At 40.1% G+C, this 21,184-nt stretch overlaps 1 protein-coding gene across 1 annotated transcript in view; it reads left to right on the forward strand.

Moving 5' to 3' along the window:
- galnt18b (UDP-N-acetyl-alpha-D-galactosamine:polypeptide N-acetylgalactosaminyltransferase 18b) overlaps window positions 1-19,215 on the forward strand; it is an 89,896-nt gene extending 70,681 nt beyond the window's left edge. Inside the window, exons 9-11 of the mRNA XM_005936473.2 lie at window positions 8,787-8,882; window positions 11,656-11,820; window positions 18,517-19,215. Of these exons, the coding sequence (XP_005936535.1) occupies window positions 8,787-8,882; window positions 11,656-11,820; window positions 18,517-18,663 (408 nt within the window). The 3' untranslated portion in view covers window positions 18,664-19,215. The remainder of the gene's footprint in view (window positions 1-8,786; window positions 8,883-11,655; window positions 11,821-18,516) is intronic.
- The last annotated feature ends 1,969 nt before the right edge of the window (window positions 19,216-21,184 follow it).

Genomic DNA, 21,184 nt, shown 5'->3' on the forward strand with positions numbered 1-21,184 from the left:
TGTGTGTGTGTGTGTGTGTGTGTGTGTGTGTGTGTGTGTGTGTGTGTGTGTGTGTGTGTGTGTGTGTACGCAAGACAAAGACAATGCGAGAAATTGCTTATTTGGATCTTGTGGATGTATACAATCAAATGTGATTTAGGTTGATTAGTTAACCCAGCCCAGCAGATTTAATTTGATTTGATTTGAGTCTCCCCAAGGTATACACTCTTCCACATGCATAACAAATACACTACTGAGAGATAAAGAAAGCTGATATTTCATGTGACATTGCCATGCCATATGCCATGCAGTAACATAAGAAATTACACTTTACAGCTAGCTTATGAATTATAGCTAATGGTGTGTATTTGGATCCTTACCTATAAAGTTGCCAAGGAACTGCCAGTGCCTCTACTTTTACTTCTAGTAATGCACCTAACTGAGTAGCCCCATTCATCATGCATAATTACCAGCCACATCCATTAAAAGTAACTCTCTCCTTAATGATCTGTGCACTTCTAAGTTTTTAGTTTACTGGCCACAAAAATAGGCCCCATGGATATGTTATTTTTATAGACTAGTATAGCCCGTAAGTACACAAGATATTGCCTTTATTGTAATATGAACAATCTAAAAGATGATGGCCACAGTTTAGCCTTCATCACCAAATTGATTATTTATTCAAGCAATTGGCGGTGGGCAAAGTATACAGTTCAGTCAGATGACAGAACACATCATAAAATCCAGTTTGTATAACCTATTCCTACCCAAAGGTCTTTCTGAGCTTCCAACTCGAAAATGACATGGCCAAAATGAATGGAGTATTTCTCTGCAATTACAAACTCTCTGTAAACAATCTTGGTATCAAAATGAAGCTAATACACCTTTAAAAAGAGCCCATGAGGTTGCCATCCCCCTGGTGGAATGAGCTCTCACTCCCTGGGGCAAAGCGAGACCCTTAGTGCTGTACGCCAGTGAGATAGCTTCTATAATCCAGTGCACGCACTGGACAAAGACAATGCATCCTCCTCTGCTCTTCAGCTGCAAAAGATGGGGGAGCAACTCAAGTTCCATTGAGTTATAAGATGCAGGCATGATCTTGAGAAAATATGCAGCATTCGGACGCAATATGACCTTGCAACCGACAGCAGAGAACTGTGTGCGGAAGGGATGCACAGGGAGAGCATGAAGGTCACCCAATTTTTTGCCGAAGCCAAAGCGAGAAACAATGCAGTCTTATATGAGAGAAATTATATATCCACAAACCCAATGGTTTCAAAAGGGGAGCCACAAAGGGGCTCCAGCACCAAAGACAAGTCACGCGAATCCCATTTAAAAAAACATATGGCGAGGGGATGTGCACCTGGTGCCACCCTGTAAAAAAAATAAATAATATGACAAGCAGATAGCTGCTAAATAAACCTTAATTGTAGAAAATGAAAGGCCCTTATCCAGCAGCTCCTGCAGGAATGTCAAAACATCCACAATAGAGCACTAGAATGGGAGAGTGTGGCGGTCCTGGCACCATTGCTTGAAGCCTCTATTGGATGAGACCCTAACGCTCTGAATTGTCGCCACCACACTAGGTGGCAGGCCCCTATTAACCAAGTTTGACCTTTCAGCAGGTAAACATATAGGCGCCACAGATCTGGACTCGGATGAACCACTTCTCCTCCTGCCTGGAAGAGGAGGTCCCTGCGGAGAAGAAGCTGCCAAGGACTTGCTGCTAGCAGACTGATTATCTCTGCACACCACGACCACCAAGGGGCCACTAGAATCAGAGAGACTGCCAACGCACTCTCTCTAGAACCAGAGGGGAAATGCATACAGGAGCATATCTGGCCATTGGTGCGCCAGCCCGTCCATGCCCAAAGGTGCATCGTGGTCGATTTTGGACAAGAACAGTGGGCAGTGAGCGATGAAACAAGGCCACTCTGTGCTGCAACAAACGTGCATGTCTGGAAAGCCAGCATATTTCCAGGAATGAAATCTGCTGACTTGGGATTGGCGAGCTCTTTTGAGGGTTCACAAAGAAACCGAGTGTCTGAATGTGTGACAGAACCAGTGACAGCTGTGTCGCCGCTTGCTGTCTGGAGCAAGCTACGAGCCCAGTTGTCTAGATAGGCTAAGATGCAGGTTCCTCTCTCTCTGAAGAGTCTGAGTGCTGCTTCCGCACATTTTGTAAAGATGCGAGGAGCAGGCAACAACCTGAATGGCAGACCCAGGTATTCGTAGGCTGTGCCCTCAAATGCAAACCTCAGGAACTGCCTGTGGTTCAGGTGTAAAGCCACTTGAAAATAGGCATCCGTTAGATCGATTGTTGCAAACCAATCACCTGGGCTGGCTTAATTCAAAAGCTGTCTGAGTGTTAGCATCTTGAACTTGTACGTTCATAGATACTTGTTCAAGACTTGGAGGTCGAGGATGGGACAAAGCCCTCCCCCTTTTTTCGGAACAACAAAATAACATTTTCTGTCTCCGAAGCAGGGACCACTCATATTGCTCTTTTCTGCAATAGCGCATTTATTTCTTCCCTCAGTATCACTGCTGCCTCGTTGCCAACAGTAGTGTTGATGATTCTGCGGAAACGAGAATCATCACCGGAATTGCAACCTGTAACCCATAGCTGCGGTTCGCAACACCCACGGGGAGGTGGCGCAAGCATGCCATTGAGGGAGCCAGCTAGATGACCTGCAGCACTGCTGGTGTGACGTTGTCGATTGTAACATGGTAACATGTACATTAACACATTTTGTTGGAGGCACCTTTCCTGGGGCACAACAATGAAAAACAGCGGGAATACTTGATGTGGTCACCTGAACATTTAACACACCCGAACCAGGAGACATTTTGTGTGCCAGGGGTTTTTGCTTGGGAGACGGTGTTAGGAAAGTGCAGCACATTCTGGGGCTGACAACCTGAACAGAACTTAAGTGGTGCCTCTTGGGCGGCAACAGAGGGGGAAAAGCAGTGTCTCCACTTTCTCCACTCAATTCCACAGCTCAGAGGGTTAACCTATTGTGATGGAAATTTATGTATTGGTCCCACGTTTTAGTAATATCGCTTTTGGGTGATTTAATCCGTCTTCGGATTCGGATGAAGCCAGGGCCCCAGAGTTGGAGAGGAGAGTGTCATGCCTTGCAACAGCCGTCCATCCCAGGACTTTCTCCACAAATGTCACCCATCTTTCCAGGGTTGAGCACCAGAGCTGGTGACAAAATGTAGAGGCTTCCAGCTCTGTCAATGCTCTCCTAGCATGGACAATCCCCAGGCAGACAGGGCAGGCATCGTGCTGGTCTTTGTTGTGAAAACAGAAACCGCACCACTGAGGACAGGGGTGGACAAAAAAATTCTGCTTTACTCGCTTAGGTTTGGAGTCCATTCCAAAGCACAAAGCAAAACACTGCACAAGAAAAGTCGAAGTTAGCGCTCCAACTGCGTCAAGTCGGCAGACAACGGAGCTAACTAGCAACAGCTAGCTAGCCCAAATCAGCAGAGGTATTCTCAGTGAGGTGAAGAGCGTAAAAACTGAGGGATGACTGTGATGACAGGGGGTATATGTGCAGGCGGGGCTGTGCGTATGTCATCACAGGTCATCCACCTTAAAGGCGTGAATAAAGGTTTCTTCAGCCATGACACGCGAGGATATGATATCCCACACTTATGTGTTGTACTGAGTGAATTGACTTAAAGGAAACTTGAAGTCATTTTGGGTTGCATACCTCTTGAGCATTGGGGCTCAAGAAGATATATCAGTTCAAAAATCATTAGACTAATCATAAGATCATAAGAGCTCATGTGTTGTTTGGGTTATTCCTACTGACTGTAGGAGAGAAAAGGACAGAGCATTGTTGTGCCGTATTTACTGTGTTTTATTTTTGTCTTTATATTAAAATCTCACTGACTTTCTGTTTACAACATCATTACAGTTCTTCTAATCAGATTCACTACAGAATGCTTACTTTTAATAATTTTATTACATCTGTTCATTTTACATACTATTTCAAGAGCAAGAGTTGAGGCTCAGGTGTGAAATTTATGGTTTTCAGGGTTTTTATCAATTTTTATCGTTATTTTTTGAACGTTTTTATCGTTAACTCAGTTTCCCTGTGTCTTTTCCCATGTATTATGAATACATCTTTTTTTTGGTACCGGTACTGATTTTATTTTGTTGTATTTATCCACAACACCTTAAAGCCCGGTCTGTGAAAATATTGTAGGACTGTTACCGCGCCAGATCCGCGGCCCCGAACCGTAGTAAGGAAACCTCTGGCAGTTACTTGAAGGTTCCGTGACTTGCTCGTAGCCGGCAACTAGCTTACTGTACAGGTCAACTCCGCTAGTAAAAAGATCAAAGGAGGCGTAGGAAAACTGCTTCACCGAACTTTATTTCTTCTCCAAGGCACAAACACACCGCGTCCAGTGGGCTGAAACAGTTTACTCACAGCGAGCATCGCCGACACAACTCTGGCTGCCAAGGGAGTTATTATATTCCTTTTACTAATTTTCTTTCCGTCTCTTCTGTTGCTAACCGTTACTTTTTCCCCTTCTCGTCTCTCTCTCCACACAACCACACCAGGGCAGTCCCGCTACACACATCCCAAATACATTTCCCATCAGGCTTCACCCTTAAAGGGCCATGCTTGTAATAGGACATAAACCGGTCCGTGGCACAAAAAAGGTTGGGGACCGCTGCTTTATTTGGTGTATGAAGCTGTGGGAATCACAAACTTTTTAACAATAAATAAAACTGCAAATTCTGCTGTTTATTAGGTGTAATGTTTATCACATTCACTATGTTAGCCTAGCTAATTTTAGCCTAATGTTCGCTGATCTGCCCTAGCACAAAGTCAAAAGTGCAATGAATGAAAATTTGTTTAGTTTTCACAGGTATTTGGTCATAAAAGAAAAGACTGGATAAACTGATGATCTGATGAATTACCTCTGGCTAGATAACCCAGTATCAGGCCAAAATGGGTAATAGGCGCACAAGCCCACCATGTCCATTTCCATGCAGAAGTCACAATAAGTTGCAGAAGGCTGCAGTACCAGCAGAGGAAGACATTTTATTTTTAGCCAACATGAAAATAATCACAGGAAAGAATTTAAACAGACATTATTAACACATTAGCATCTAAATACATACGGCTGTTCGATATAACGATATATATCGGATGACGATATAAAAACTTCTATCGTTTCCTAATACGCTATCGTTTGTTTCGTGGTGTCGTAAAATAAACTGTTTACAGCAATATTTTTTCATCATTTTGATGGTCATTGTAGTGGCTATATTAATTTCTTAAAGTTCTCTCTTTCTCTTATACTTAATATAACCACACGGACAAGTGCCTGTTTTTACATGTTGTTGTTAGCAACAATGATGGTAAAACCATCGCGTGGCTCCGCTGTCCGCTTGTTTGTTTTCTACTAAACCTTTCACAATAAAGCTCAAGATCCTGTTGAGACTTTTCAAATAAAACTGAATCACGTGAAAGAGTATGCAGAGAGTTTACGGATGAGAAGAAAAAAAAGAAAAAGAAAAAGAGCTGTTAGGTGCTAAAAAATAAACCTTAGACTCAAACTTTGAAAGAAAATGTATAGTTTCATGCATCGGTTAAAACACTCGAATCCAGATAAAGGACGCCCAGCTGGAAAAACTTCACGCAAGTCGAGTTGCCCGAGCGTCACAGAATTTACAGAAAATATTACATTTTTGTGATTTATATCGTTGTCAGGACGATAAACGTCTTATATCGGGATGTGAGATTTTTGTCATATCGCACAGCCCTATAAATACATATTAGTCGCCTATCTTAATTGTTTGCAGTGATTAAGGACCCTGGAATGTATTTCATACCTTCCTTGCTCATTAGTGACTTCTTGGCTTTAAATATATTATCTCCGCCTGCTGTTATGGAAACTTCTGCATGCGTGTCCATTTCACACTTTAGAGAAGCAAAGCATAAAATGGAAATGGTGGCCCGGTGTTTCTGTTACATGCTTTGCAGTGATATCGGGTTGGGTTGTAGGCTATTTTTTTAATTGTTGTCATGTTGCGGCATTAATTAACAGAAACAAGATGTTGCTCAATCATAAAACACATCTGTAGTGTTTTAAACCTCTGAGCATGGGTTCATAGTCTTGAGCAAAGTGGTAAGCTGATCATTTTTATTTCGACAGCCAAAAATGTCCTCACATTTTCAATTCACGTGTTTCAGGTCTATTTATTTCTCCCTCATCTTGTCCTCTACAGCTTTGTATCTAATTCCTGTTCCTATCCAGCTTTATATTTGCTGTGCACACATTAGAGCAGTCCAATCAAATCTGAAGGATTTCATTTTTAAATCTCTCTTGTAACAATACTCCACCCACATATTTTCTGAAATATGTTTCATGCATCATCTTTCAAAAGCTAAAGGTCCTGATGGTTCAACGTGACTGTTTTCCCATAGGTGTCGCTTACTGTTACATATTTATTGTTTTTATAGCTTTAGAATAGTTTAGACCTGTACTGTTGATGTGGCCATGTGCTGCCTGTGGATCTACTGATTATCAGATACGAGTAGACATCCCCGGAGCAACTGTGTTCTTCTGATCTCACATCTTTGCCTAATTCACTCCTTGCTCAAACCCCTATCCCTGAGCTCCCTGCGGTGCACTTTGTATCTTGCAATCTTGCCGACCTTTGTCATGACGCACATGAATAACCCTCTGGGCCTCAAAATCTGAGTCATGTTCATGAAGTGTAACAGTTCTGATTTACATTTTTATAGAGTAAAAATTAGTTTAAGAGGATTCAGAACATGATTCATGTTTAGATCTTTCGACCCACTCACGTCCATTTTCCTCTGTATTTCCTGTAATTATGCTTTAAACCTCATATTCTGTGAGTTACAGTGAAGATGTATGATTGATGTTGGTATTAGATGGTTTCTGTGGGATGTAAACCTCTCTGGCCTCTTAATTAGTTACATCTTGCTTGTAAGGGGTTGGATCACCTTTTGCCTTCAGAACTGCATTAATTATATGTGGCATAGATTCAAAAAGGTGCTGGAAACATTCCTCAGATGTACACTTGGTACTAAGGAGCCTGAATTTTGCCAAGAAATTTCCCACACACTATCAAACCAGCCTGAATCATTGATACGAGGCAGGTTGGATCCATGCTTTCGTGTTGTTCAGAACAAATTCTGACTGATCAAATGCTGACTGATCCAGCACAAATTGAGATTCATCAGACCAGGCAGTGTTTTTCCAACCTTCAATTGTTCAATTTTGGTTATATTCAAGTTATACAATCATGTTTCATGTTTTTAGCTTCCTGTTAACAGGTATAACCAATAAAGTGGCGAGTGTAATTCTTATTTGTCTTTCTGGGTTTTTAGCTCCAAACTTACACAGTTTTGTAGAAGTATTTTCGAAGCAAAAACAAGCACTGCATCAGGAAGTACTAACTGTCTCGGTAATAATTTCCTCCCCTATGGAAGAAGAAATAATGCAGTGCAGAGTTGAACAGAGCTTCCTCGCTCTGTTCGTGGACTGTTGTTGGCTTATTGATCAAACATGTAGTACTCTGACATGTCCATCTGCATCTAAAGGACAATGGTCACTCTTTCGAGGATGCCAATGTTCACATTTTGGAAAGAGAAGCCAGATAGTTTGAAAGAGGAGTGAAAGAAGCCATCTATGTCCACTGTGAACAACCATGTTTGAACAGAGGCGGTGGCTTGCAACACCAACTGTCTGCCATCTACAATCCAGTTTTGAGATCCCTTCCCAGACACCTTAACGCTCACTCACATCCTGGACCATTTGACCTCAAGAAATCACATGATAGGGTGGGGCCAGGTTTCACAATGAGCTCACCCGAAACCTTGGCTGATTGTGACCTACACCCGTTTTCACACCTTGGCTCGTGTGATTAGGTAAAGGATCATTAGGGGGTCCTTTTGTCCCTCTCAGGGAGACACTCCCACAGGGTTTAAATCTGGGACTCTTCACCATTTGACCTTAGAACTGAAGAAGCTTCTCAGAGGAGAGGTGAAACGTCTTCAAGCAACTTAAAGAAGTCCAGATGCTTTTCTTTCCAAGCTCCTTAGACTCTGACATGTAGTACTTTGGATTACAAAAGCATCATAATCAGTACATACTCCAGCATAATAAATAAAACTGACCATGCATACAAAACAGCACAGAAAATACCATTGTCTTGTAGCAGTGTCCTCCGTACACCATCGATTTTTCACACATTTGGAGTAACAAATTGAAGAACTAACAGGACTTCTCTCAGACAAAGAAAAGACACTTGCTGCAGCAAGCATTATAAAATGGTACCAGGATCAATCGACGGAGTAATAAAGTGACATGTAATTTACCACCTTAAATAATTGCCTTTTTTTGCTCAGTTAGTTAAACTCTTAAGGGTGGTCAAGAATTCTCCCTTTGAGTACAATTGTAATTCTGCAGGACAGCAAAAATCTTTTTTTTCTCGCATGTTTCTTTTCAGTTTTCTTTGTAGCTACTTCAATAAATTAAAGGAGGTGAATAAATCAAGCTGTACTAGAAAAGAGCGCATCGAGTTGTCTTTTAATTATGACAGGCTTGAATGGAAGCTCGGCACTTCGCTGCGTGAACCTTGTAGAAATTAGATACTACTGTTGATGGAAGCACATATTTCTAAAGGATGTAAAGGTAACATAACAAACTTCATTTAGTTTATAGTGTTACCTGCTTGTGCCACATGTAAACACAGTCATAGTACTGACTTTAAAAACTAAATTTTGTTTCTTTGTGCATTTCCCCAGTTGAAAAATTCTCTGAAGACTGATCTGTGTCTGGACCAGGGGCCTGACAATGACAACATGCCCATCCTGTATCTCTGCCACGGGATGACACCACAGGTTAGTGCTCTCCTAAACATCCTCTCTGTCTCCGCTTCACTTCAGCATGGAGCAAATACTAAAACTGAATATAATACCTATATATCTTGGGTTGTCTTACCCAAACTTGTTTTATCTTATCAAAATAACCTTAGCAACAGTCCCCGGTGTTTTTAAATACATATTAAACTTGTCTCTAATCGCAATACACCTCAATTTAGCTGTGAACCTTCCTGAAGGAATTCAGCTCGGAATAAAATTCCACATTATCAACAAAACAAGTTGCAAAGACCATGTTTTTGATTACAATATTTTGTACCTTGATCTTTTTCTCCAGCTTTCTGTTTACACTCTGTCTTTTTGTTTTTAATCAGTTTTTATTTGCTGTTTATCTGAACTGCTTATTCAGGATATATGTCAGCTCAAATAGGAGGGAGTTTGTGTCTTCAAATGTTAGTACAGCGTGATTATCATTTGCTTTCTCCAGTCTCTCCCAGCATATCGATTCCATTACATCTGAGCAGGTTGTTTTCAAACTGTTTAACCTTGCTGTGATGGTTGTAAACTTGTCTCATAGAGTGTGGTTTGATCTGACATTATCCCTCTCTATTTAAATGAAACTACTGGATGTGCTTCAGACTCAGTGTGGCCTGTGTTGATGTTTACACCACTGTACAATTTAAAACTCATCCCAGAGAAATCTTCGGTGATATATCTGTAAGCTTTAGGAATGTTAATAATTATTATTTCCTTATTCTGCTTAAACAGCTCTTTTTTCAGGCCTAGATAACTTAAAACTTGTTAATTATAAATCTGTTTTGAGCTATAAATCCAGGCATATCAAACAAAGGTTTGGAGTAGCACCAGCATTTCTAATGAGATTAGGGATCTCTGCTGCAAGACAAATCTAGTCTGCTCTATTTTTATGTTTCAGTGTTACATCATCGGGAGGAATTAGTCCCTGGATTGCTTTTATATTGGTACAGATACAATGACTGTTGCAAATGCATGCTCTAGTCGGTCAGAATGAGTCATTTTAAGCGGCAGCTACTTTCTGCAGATGTTGCTTTTATAGGCTTTGTGTCCAAAGTGCTGTGGTAAAAGCAGTACATAAATGTGCTAAAAGAAACCTGCCAAGGTACACATGAAAGAAAGAGTAATACAAAGCTTACACTCCCACAGTAGAACATGTTGTCAGCAAACATACAGCCCTCCAGCTAGCTCGAGCAGTAATAAAACATACCGACTTAAGCACAGCAACAACAGAAGCCACTGCCACAAAGGCCTGGCAGCTTGCACATTTCCAAACGTGAGCAGCACTGATTTTTTTTTTTTTAAATCACTCTTATCAGATTTGTTTAATGCCTTGTGCAAAAGAGGCAGGAAGTAATTTGGGAATTAAGAGACAAATATGATTAGAGTAAAAGTAATACAATCTAACTCTGTGTTTTTAATAAAACTTTAATAAAAGAAAGTATTTTGAGTATCTTTGACTGATAATAGAGGGGATGATGTGGGTAATCTGTACCCCAGATCCACATAGTTCCTGTGTAATTGTCTGCTTCAAGCTCAGTTTAACTCTGGAACTCTGGTGATTTCACTACTCCGTTGATGTTTGCACCTCTTTAACATTTAAATTCTGCTACACAATTAACGTGTTCACCTTTGAGCTTTGTTTTTATCCCTTTGTTTTAAGCTTCCAGTATACATACCCGGATCCTTTACTTTTGTAAGTCTACTAGTAAACAATGTGAAAATACTAGAGTCACAGTTCTGCTCATGTAAAACCACAGCGTTGACAGCACAACGTGCTAAGCTGTACTCGCTCTGCATACAAAGGGGTCTAGTCAGACACTTGATACTGATCCATTGATGTGTAAGTAGCATTTTATTCTTTTTTATGGCTGGTCAAGGTGGAGGCGTGGAGCTAATTTTAACTGTTTTCTGGACTACACAGTTAGATACTGTGGCAGCCAATGTGGGTGTTGTGCCCCTCCACTGGGTCACTAGATAAATCTGGTGAGTTGATTAGCGGGAGAAGGAAAAAAAGAAAAAACAAAGCGACATTAATTTCTTTTTATTGCTTTAGGCGTCCAGCTGCATTTTCTTTTTTGTTAAAGGTCATATAGTTTTATCTTTTTGAAATATCTCTGGTAAAAAAAAATGAGTGCTAACATAACATATTTTTAGTTTTTTAAAAATGTAATTAATTAATCAAAGAGTTTCGAGTTTACTTATTTACCTTCCACCCCTGCACGATCGAGCACATTCAAATCATCGGTACACAGCATAGCACATTATGTTTGTTCAAGACGTCGTGTTTTTCACTCTGTGCTCTTCACCAAACCAAAGCAAGTTTTGTGTCAGTGAATACATAACTCGTTCCTTTGCTTCATTCTTGCAAATGATTTACAGCTTTGTCAGCTTAATATGAGCAAACATTTGCCCTTGGAAAAAAGCTGTTGGGAAGGTTTCCATCAGAGAAAGCACAATTATTTCTCTCCCCCCCAATTCCTGAATTAACAATGAGCTTCTTTTGTTGCCTCGCCTCGTCTATCTTTTAGCCTGTGTTCAGTCAGGAAAGCAGTATAAATATGCATCTTTAATGCATGTAAATCAGCCTCACAGATCTCTCTTTCATACTGAAAGAAAACCCAAGAGCAAGCCTCATTTGCTGCATAGTTTAACACCTGTATAGCATATACAGCTGGAGAAGGGCCAACCACGCCAGTCTGAACATGCACAGTAAAGCAGCATGCAGTTTGCTTATAGCTGGGTTTTGTGTTTATTTCAGAATGTTTACTACACCAGTACTCAGCGGCTCCACATCGGGCTCCTCAGTCCCACCATTGATGACGATGACAACAAGTGCCTGGTGGATGTGAATAGCAGACCCCGACTCATTGAGTGCAGCTATGCTGCAGAAAAGCGTATGAAACTCCACTGGCTCTTCACTCAGGTAAAAAAAACCCACAGCACAGATCTTCAGAAAAAGCCTTAAATAGCTCTTCCAAACACTTCCTGGAAAACTCATTATCACATTATTACCATCCATCATTTTAGCACCAAATTTTCACTGAAAGTATAAATTGTGGCTGTTGTTCATTCATTTTGCAACACATAGCAGTGACAATTGTTCTGTGGTAAACACAGATACACGCAGATATTAAAATGTGTATGTGTATGAACATAAGAGGAAAAGAGGTTTCAGTAAATCCCCTCAAACAATAGAAAGTGCCTGAGAAGAAAGTCAAAGAAACTGTACTAAGAAAAAAACAGGAAAAAAAACCCAGAATCAATGAAGCTTAATCTCACCTTCCTTGTTGGTCAGGCCATCAGACTTTATTCACATCCATGGGATGTTTTTCTCGAGCCTGTGAAAGAAAGTTGTGTTTATAGTTTTGTAAAAATGGTGTCATAGCAGAAAATGGTGTCCTGGTTCCAGGGCCGTGCGCTGAATCATTTGTCTATATATGTAAGTTTGGGTTTTCTATATTGTAGTATTTAAAGTTTTGACTCATCTGTTTTGGGGTTTGGATTCTTGTAATGGTTTTATTTTGAAATCTCTCTCTTGGTTTTATTATTGCTGTATTGCTTTTCAGTTTTGGGATATTATTACCTTTTTTCTCTGAGGTTATCACTTTGGCCTCCTCAGCGTTTTCTTTGTTCAGTGTTATTTTTCTTGTCTAAGTATTTAGTTGGGTCTTTTTGTTATTTCCCATTTTGTTTTCGTAGTTTGTGGTGTTAAAATTGAGGTTTTTTCTTCCTACTGTCACCAAATAGCTGGCTCACATGGTATGATCTGATTGTTGGGGTTTTCTCTGTATTATTGTAGGGTGTTTACCTTACAACATAAATCACCTTAAGGCGCCTGCCGTTGTGATTTGGCGCTATATAAATAAAACTGAATTGAAAAATAATTAAGGGAGCACTTAAAATCTGACATTCCATTTAAAGTACATAGACCTGTCTTCCCATTGTCCTTTGTCATGTCATTTTCTAAGTCCAGTGTGTGTCCTGTCTTGTGTCTGTGCTTGGATTGCTTTTCTCTTTGTGTTTTTTGGATGTGGTTCTCACTATAAAAGGCTCGCTTCTCTGTCTCCTGCGTTATGCATCTTGGATCCCCTAAAATCTACAGTCCACACAGTCAACTGTTTGGTTTTAGACTTCAAGCATCAGTTTAAGTATGCAGGAAAATATTATAATCATGTAGGTGGCTAAGTTACAATTTAAGTTCTCTTCAGCTAATTTGGACACAAAGACTCACTGAAAATTAATGACTGTCTCACTCCATTAGTAGCTCAGTGGTATTTCAATAGAACTGGGGGAATTTTGATTTACTTTGTGCTTTCATTTGGCTCCACATATCCTCTGCTTTGCTGTCAGAGTACAATCAGATTCATTTTTATGTATAAAATCCCAAAATAGTGCTTTTAAAGAGGCTTGCTGTAACAAGAACAGCACAGTTTTCACTCCAGTGCCTCTAGACCTGTGTCTGTTTGGTTTGGCATAACAGACACACGCTCAAGATCATATGTCACACATTCCCTTGTTGATCTTTACGTGGCAGTTTTAGTTAACTTTGTATAATTTAGTAAGTGGAATGAGGGCATATCAGCCAGGCTGGAGCATACGTCTCTGAAATGTGCCATCAATTATTGACACAGTTTTAGCTGCACAAGGAGTCAAACTTCAGCAGAAATAGATTGCCTTGATGCAGCTTCTCCAACTCTGAAAGAAGGAGTGCTCTGCAAATAAGAGGGAAAAAACTTTGATTTATCTTAATTCAAATGCTGCACTGTTCTGCACAAAACCTGGTTAGATAAAGATATTTTTAATCTCTTTCTAATGAAATGTGGAAAATTGCCTCACCTCCTTTACTCACTCTAAAAGCCTCTCATTAGCCACAGTGTGATTTCCATTGTCCTCAGTTTGAGAAATAAATGAATTGTTTGCTTTCATGTAGATTACTCACATGGTGGTAGATTAAAAACAAAACTTAAATCGTAGAGTTTGGTTTGGTTGTATAATTTGTGGGCGATACATTTTTTTTAAATCACTGTTACAATTCAAGTATCAGCCGCCCTGTCTATGATATGTATCCACACATTTTAAGAAGGCGTACCAAGATTTCATGTAGACAAGTTGGCTGATTAAAACCCAGAGTTTCTACTTTTATCACCCAGTGTTACAGATTTACAGTGATTCTGGCTTTTATAATGGCCAAGTTCCAGCTCTGTGAATCATCGCCCAGGTCTTTGGTTTGTTCAGCAATTCCAATAAGTCTTGCATTGTGTTTATTGACGCCTGTTTTCCCAGTTTGCAAATCAATGGGACAATTGTTTTGCAGGCATGAATAAGAATAAATATGTCATCCCTCCATGCAAGAGCCAGAACAATAGCTGCATCCCCAGATTAAGTTACAATTGCATTTATATAATTCAATCAATCAATCAATCAATCAATCTTTATTTATAAAGCACTTTTCATACAGAAAAAATGTAGCACAAAGTGCTTTACATAGTTAAAAGCAGCCCACCCCACCCTCCAACTCACTCCCCACACTCTCAATACACATATATCCCCCCACCCCCACCCACACACACATACACACACGCGCACACTTAAAGAGTAAAAATTGGGCTGGGCTCGCATGAGCCAAGTGAGGAAACATTATAACAGAGAGCCGTCTGCACCGGGAGCCGGTCACAGACCGCAGCCTCCGGGCTGGGCACACAGCCGGAGGGAGGCAAAGGAGCCCCCCAACCAGGCTGAGAGGACCTCAGAGACCCAGCAGCCACGGTCAATAACAGCCCCGGTGCAGAGAGCGCCCTCCGAGGAAACACTGGAGATATGACGCAATACGATGTATACAGGGTAAAATGATAAAATAAATAAGAACAGGATACAATATAAATATAAATATAAATAGAGTAAGAAGATTAAAAAATGAATAAGAATAAAATCAAGAAATATTAGGTAAATCCTAAATTAATAATAGAATAACAGGATAGAATAAATAAGCATAAAAAATAAATAAACGCTAAGTAAAAGCTAAATTAAAAAGGTGGGTCTTGAGCCTGTTCTTAAAAACATGTACGTTCTCTGCGGCCCTGAGCTCCTAATTATCCAAAAAAGACATTTATAAAGCTATGAACATACCCTAAGTTTTATCATTATTTTATCTTATCTTTTAACACACTGTAAATCTGGAGTTTACATGTTTTAACTGGTACTTTTTGGGCCAAAGACATGCATATTAGGTTAATTCAGTGGTTCCCAAACTTTTTTTGCTAGGCCCCCTTTGTTTTACAACAAAATCTTTTTGTTTTTTATTCATACCACTTTTTTTAGCCTTAGCTAGTTTGATAAAAACTAAAACTCCAGCTGGAGATAATGGGCTTATGAAGGTCATTATCAACTTTCTCTGTTAAACCCAGTTTAGTGCTTCAAGCTCTGAGTTTCACATGTCATTTGATGTTTCCATCCATTCAGTCGCTTCCGCTTATCCTTTTCAGGGTCGCGGGGGGTGCTGGAGCCTATCCCAGCTGTCATAGGGCGAGAGGCAGGGTACACCCTGGACAGGTCGCCAGTCTGTCGCAGGGCCAACACACAGGGACAGACAACCATTCGCGCTCACATTCACTCGAACATTCACACCTAGTGACAATTTCAATTAACCTATCCCCACAAGCTGCATGTCTTTGGACGGTGGGAGGAAGCCGGAGTACCCGGAGGGAACCCACGCAAACACGGGGAGAACATACAAACTCCACACAGAAAGACCCCGGCCTGATGGTGGAATTGAACTCAGGACCTTCTTGCTGTGCGGCAACAGTGCTAACCACCGTGCAACCGTGCTGGCATTTGATGTTTTATCAGCAAAAAAAATGATAAAAAAGATGCTGATGATAAAGTGGTCATTAAAAAAATAGTAAAATGCAATACTTACAAATAGGATAATGCTGCAGAAAATCATTGATCTTGTTAATATTACACAGAGCAGTATAATAAGCATTTTATTTCAAGTTTTATTATTTTATCACTCGCTGAGCACTGAGTGTGCTCTCAGTACTGCACATTAGAGCTCTGAAACTCTAATCTGGACACATTTGAAGAGGAAAGAGACACAAGGAAGACATTGTGGACATATTGACAGATCATTCTAATCTTTTGTTGTGTGTTCTCTGTTAAGAGACTTAAAACCAGATTAGAATGAAATATAACATCACTTATGGTATCTGCATCACCACTCCCACGACATTGATATGCACATTTTGCGCTTTATTCAGTGGTTTTAGTAGCCGTAGTGTTGGGAGGATAGTAGAATGCTCCCAAACAGGTTATGTGTTCAGCATTAGTTACCATGGTGATTCAGCCAGGTAAAAAGAGGGACATTTTTTGTGGCATAGCTTCCTAAGCAACCTCGCTTCATAATACACCCCTCAGCTCTTCTGCATAATTTATGGTGTCCATTTGTAAATGGATTTCCATATAGTTAGCTAAGAGAGAGGTATTTTCCTGCACATTCCTGAATGTGGATGATGCTGTCTATTGTTGAATTCTGATTGGTTGACAAGTGGGTCGGAATAGGAAAGAGAGTGAAGCATGACTAAAAAAAAATATATCAAAAATCAAAAAATACAGCATGACAAATGCAGACAGTGGTAGTCACTGTGCAAACCTTTCAGTGCTTTTTATATTTTATTTCACTTCAGCTTCTTATATGTTCTAACTTCGCTCTTCTCTAAGGCTGCCTGATGGACCAGAAACAGCAAAAGCAAGAATAGGCGACAGACCAATTGTGTCACATACTTTGTGCATGATTGACAACATCTCTGCAAGTAGATGGGCCGTCCACAGACTGCCTGTGGACTGGAAGCATGTTGTACTTCAGCCTTACAGATGTACAACCTGACACAGGAGGACGGGCTTTAATCCCAGCTTTCATTTCAAAAATCAGAGAAGGTTCAACATTTATAAACAAACCTCAAATAGTGTGATGTTCAGAATGACACAAACGTAACCTGAAAAAATAAAAATAAATGAAAAGGGAAAAGTGTTTTGGGGGGTTATATTGCTACTGCACACCCCCTCAATGCAGTCAGCCCACGGGAAATACCAAATTATTTGTTGCAGTATTCTTCTACATCGTACCACAGCTACAGCTGTCGCTATATCTGCTTATGGAGAAGACATGTGTGCCCCTCTGGTACCCTTCACCTCATGCAATAGCTGTGCCTCGTGTTTAATGCCCCCCCTCCCCCTCCTGTGGAAAAAATCCTCCTCTTCTTGGTTAGGGAAACCTGACAGTTTGAAGGTGTCTGCTCTAAATAGAGCAGCCATTGTTCTCTATATTTGAAGTCTAAGCTTATTAGACATTAACTGTTATGTAAGCAGTGAGAATTTAGGATACTGTGGGTAAGTTAGTGCAATGGCTGGTTACACTAAAACAAAGCCACCTTGTTAAATAATAGCAATAATCATATCTCGGTGTAGGTCCTGTTTACTGGGGTTCGAGCACCCTGATGATGAGCACAGGGCTGAAACTGTGGAAGTAATAGAGCTCATTTTCCATTTTTTGCTTCTGTAGTCAGATTTCATTATGAGATTTGACCTTGCAAATCATATCTTAACAGTATCTTAAATGAATAGCAGGCTGTTGTCATATAAAATATTCTGTTTCTATATCAGGAATGGGGATCTGTGCCTATACAGCTCCAATCCTTTAGGTTATTTTCCACACAGTGCCCCATCGGGTGGTGCATGTCTTAATGGTCTTTAAATGTCCACTTCCAGAGTTACTGCAAATCTGCTATCTGTAAAAATGTCTCTTGGACTTCACACATGGGCCAAAACTCGTGAAGACATTGAAAGAATAATTTAGCACCAGGTCTGTACAGGCTGTCCAATCCTTGGGTCTTTTTCCTCCCACATCCCTTTGCATTCCTCTCATAGCACTGAAAAGAGCTCTCCCCACACAGCCCTCTCCACACTGTATTGACTGTTGAAGGCCTCCTCTTCAGTCACTTGCCCTTTGTCAGCCCTGACACTGTAATGAGAAAATCCTGCCTCATTTCATGAAGACATGCTTCAATATTTTTACTGAGCTGATGGTCTCATTCTGTTCAGACTAAAGTTTATAAATTGCTGGACCTTAGTTTTTGCTCTTCCTCCATATGTCCCATCCTCCAATAAATCAAAGACTTCTTGTCTATTAAATGAAGGGTTGTTTTAAACAATATTGTAATAGCTCTGAAACCTAATATGAGGTGTTTGTGTCCTTCATGCCCTGGTTTCAATTTCTCTTCCTGTTTGTCTGGGATGTCTGTTGTTGTGTTTGTGTCTCGTTTTCCTCTTTTGAGTCAAGCCTTTTTTATCCAGAGCCTTGCTAGGAAAAAAGCTAATGACAAAGCTGGTAATCACGTTGCTGTTTTTGCCCTTAACCATGTTGATGCTATCTGGTGGCCCAGTGAGGATGGTGTGAATCAGCCAAAAAAAAAAAAAAAAACAGCTTAGGGCTCCTCAGTAGCTTACATCTATAACCATTCACAGCAGTGTGGGTTTAAAAAGAGGCAGGTTATATTGTGCACACATTTTTTTGTCTCTTCTGGATTCTGGCACAATTTTAACCAGCCTGCTTTTATCTTTTCAGGGAGGATCCATTCAAAACAGGAAATCAAAGAGATGCCTAGAGCTTGTAGCAAGCAGTGACAATGAGTTTGGCTACCAACTGGCTCTGCAGAAATGCACTGGACAGAAATGGTTCATCACAAATGTGCTGTTTAGCAGCTCCCTATGACTGACTGCCGAAGGAAACACTGGAGTCAATAGCAACTGGACTGAATGAAGTCGTCTCTTTTGTGTGCATTTGTGTATGCAAGTGTGAGTCTCTGTGTGTGAAAGTCTGGGAAGCGGGAGCATTCATTTTGAGAGCCACGATGTCTTCTAAAGAGCCGGTCGACATCACATCATAAATGTTAAACATTTTATTTTGCCTAAAGGAACAGCCATAGTTGGCAGATATTTTTCAGATCTGACAATGTAGTATATTTAGTATATTTTGTGGTAAATACAGTACAGTCAGATTTTCGTTGACTTCAAATATGTAATGGGTACTTGTTAATATTTGCTACTGTGTAGCAAGCTTTCAGAATCTATCCCTGCTGTAATTATTTTTTATTTTAGTGTCTCGGGTTTGTAGGTTTATTATGCGATTGAGCTGTACAGTTGAGGAAAATATTGGAATAAATCTGAAATTGATATTTTCTAAATGTAAATATTTTTGAATATTTGTAATATATAACGTTGAAATAACGCCTAATAATTATAGAGTGCAGTGCCTTTTTTTTTTCGAGGTCAGTATTTGAAATAACAGGTCAATCTAGCAGTAATTATCAGCTGAAAGGATTCAAGCTGGGATAGGCTCCAGCGCCCCCGCGACCCTGAAAAGGATAAGCGGAAGAGAATGGATGGATGGATGGAGGATTCAATTCACCCTTGGGTGACCCCAGAGGGTAGGGTGGGGTGTGCCCCCCGAGGCCCTGGGACGTGCCCACACACACTCACACTACAAGAAGACTGTTGATTTATGTATCTGTATATTTTTTTGATTTATGTGTTCCAGTAGCTGTGTGTTTGGCTTTTCTTACAGAAACAGCAGTTGGCGATACACTGTGCACTTCTATTTGTGCTTTATCATTTTATTATATCTCCCCCATCCCCCCCTCTGCTTCTTTTTTTTCCTGCCTGTCCTGCCTTAGACATCGACATACAACATATAGTGTAATAAGTGAAATAACACAAATAGAAATGATTAAATAAGGAGATAAAAGATTCACATGAACAACAGGAGCCTGTAGAGATTTTATATAGCTGTTCTTGCTGAAGCAAAGTGTGTTTGGAACCAAAATGCATTTAGATCACAATTCTGATTGCAAAAGCTGGCAGACAGGACAGGATTTTAAAAATCAAAAAAGACTGTATACACACTGTGCTACAAAGCTCAACACACCCAGGATAACTTTCCATTATTGGCTTCAATTGCTCTAACTTGTCAGTCAGGCTAAGCAGTTACACAAAGGCGGTTGTCAGCTTGATAATTTAACCCAGAGTTTTTCAATCTAGCTACAAGTGCACTCACATGGAAGGGGTTAGCGTTGGCATCATCTGACTTATTACAAAAACGGTCCACAGGCAGAGGTGTGATTGATCCTAAACAGGAAGATAAAACTATGATATTAGAAAAACATCAAGAAGTTAGACACTTTTGTTACACTGCTAGTACTGTGTCATGAGGAAAAGCACTTTACAGTCATTTACCGTAAGACTGGAAGAGACCTACTTAATTAATAACGTTGTTTCTTTGAATCCAGGAGGAAAGTTGGCCAAAATGCTAATTGTAGAAGTTAAGAGTACCAGTACTTTGTCATTAAATCATAGGAGAATCTGATGGAGTTATTCATTAAACTGATATTTTGATGAGCATAAGACATTATGCCCATCTAAATATCAGTTGTAGTTTAAAAATAAAAATAAAATTTTTTTCAGCAAACAGGAAACGAAATCAAAGAGTTGTGTTTATCTTCTCTAAACATCGTACTGCTGCTCATCAGGGAAATACAAAGACTTTAGATGATATTAAAACACTTTAGACCTTTGTTTTATCTGTGCACAGAAGTCTGAGGGACTTCCAGGAATGGTAACAGGATTTTTTTGAGCTCTAATTGTTCAGCAAGTGGTAATTTTCTATCTCTTAATCTAGGAACACGATCTGCTTTGGAGCAGGTTAGGCCTGCAACATAAGTTACCATGGTGACAATAAGGAAAACCCAGGGTTAACCCTGAAGTTGCCTGGGTAAGTCCAAATCCTCTTTCATAATGCAGACCCCTGTTAGATTTAGAAATCACAAATACAGAAATACTGGAAGTGGCACAGATAACAGAGATAACTGTTGGGAGTTCAAACATTCTCAAAACCATCTGTCAGACAGAGGAACACAAGGCAAGACAGACAATGTTTAACTAGACGTTTTTGTATAAATTTCCTCAGAGTGGCATCACAAAAACTGAAAAATCTCTCTTCTGAATTGTATATACAAATGCTGCAAAATTTCACAGTTGCCACTTTTTAAACATGCAAATGGGCTCCACTCCATTTCAGTAATTCCAGCTTTAGGCTGTTGGTTGGAAAAAGTAAGCACTGTGATGGTGTCACTTTGAACTCTGAGACCATTTTCTGAATTTTTTGCAAATCACTTTCTTTCAGGAAATGGTTTGCTAATGGTTTTGTTTAGGTTTCAGACACCTGCTGAAACCATGTT

This window comes from Haplochromis burtoni, unplaced genomic scaffold, assembly GCF_018398535.1.
Source record: "Haplochromis burtoni strain Fernald_Lab_line unplaced genomic scaffold, NCSU_Asbu1 Contig_50, whole genome shotgun sequence".
NCBI classification, from domain to species: Eukaryota; Metazoa; Chordata; class Actinopteri; order Cichliformes; family Cichlidae; genus Haplochromis; species Haplochromis burtoni.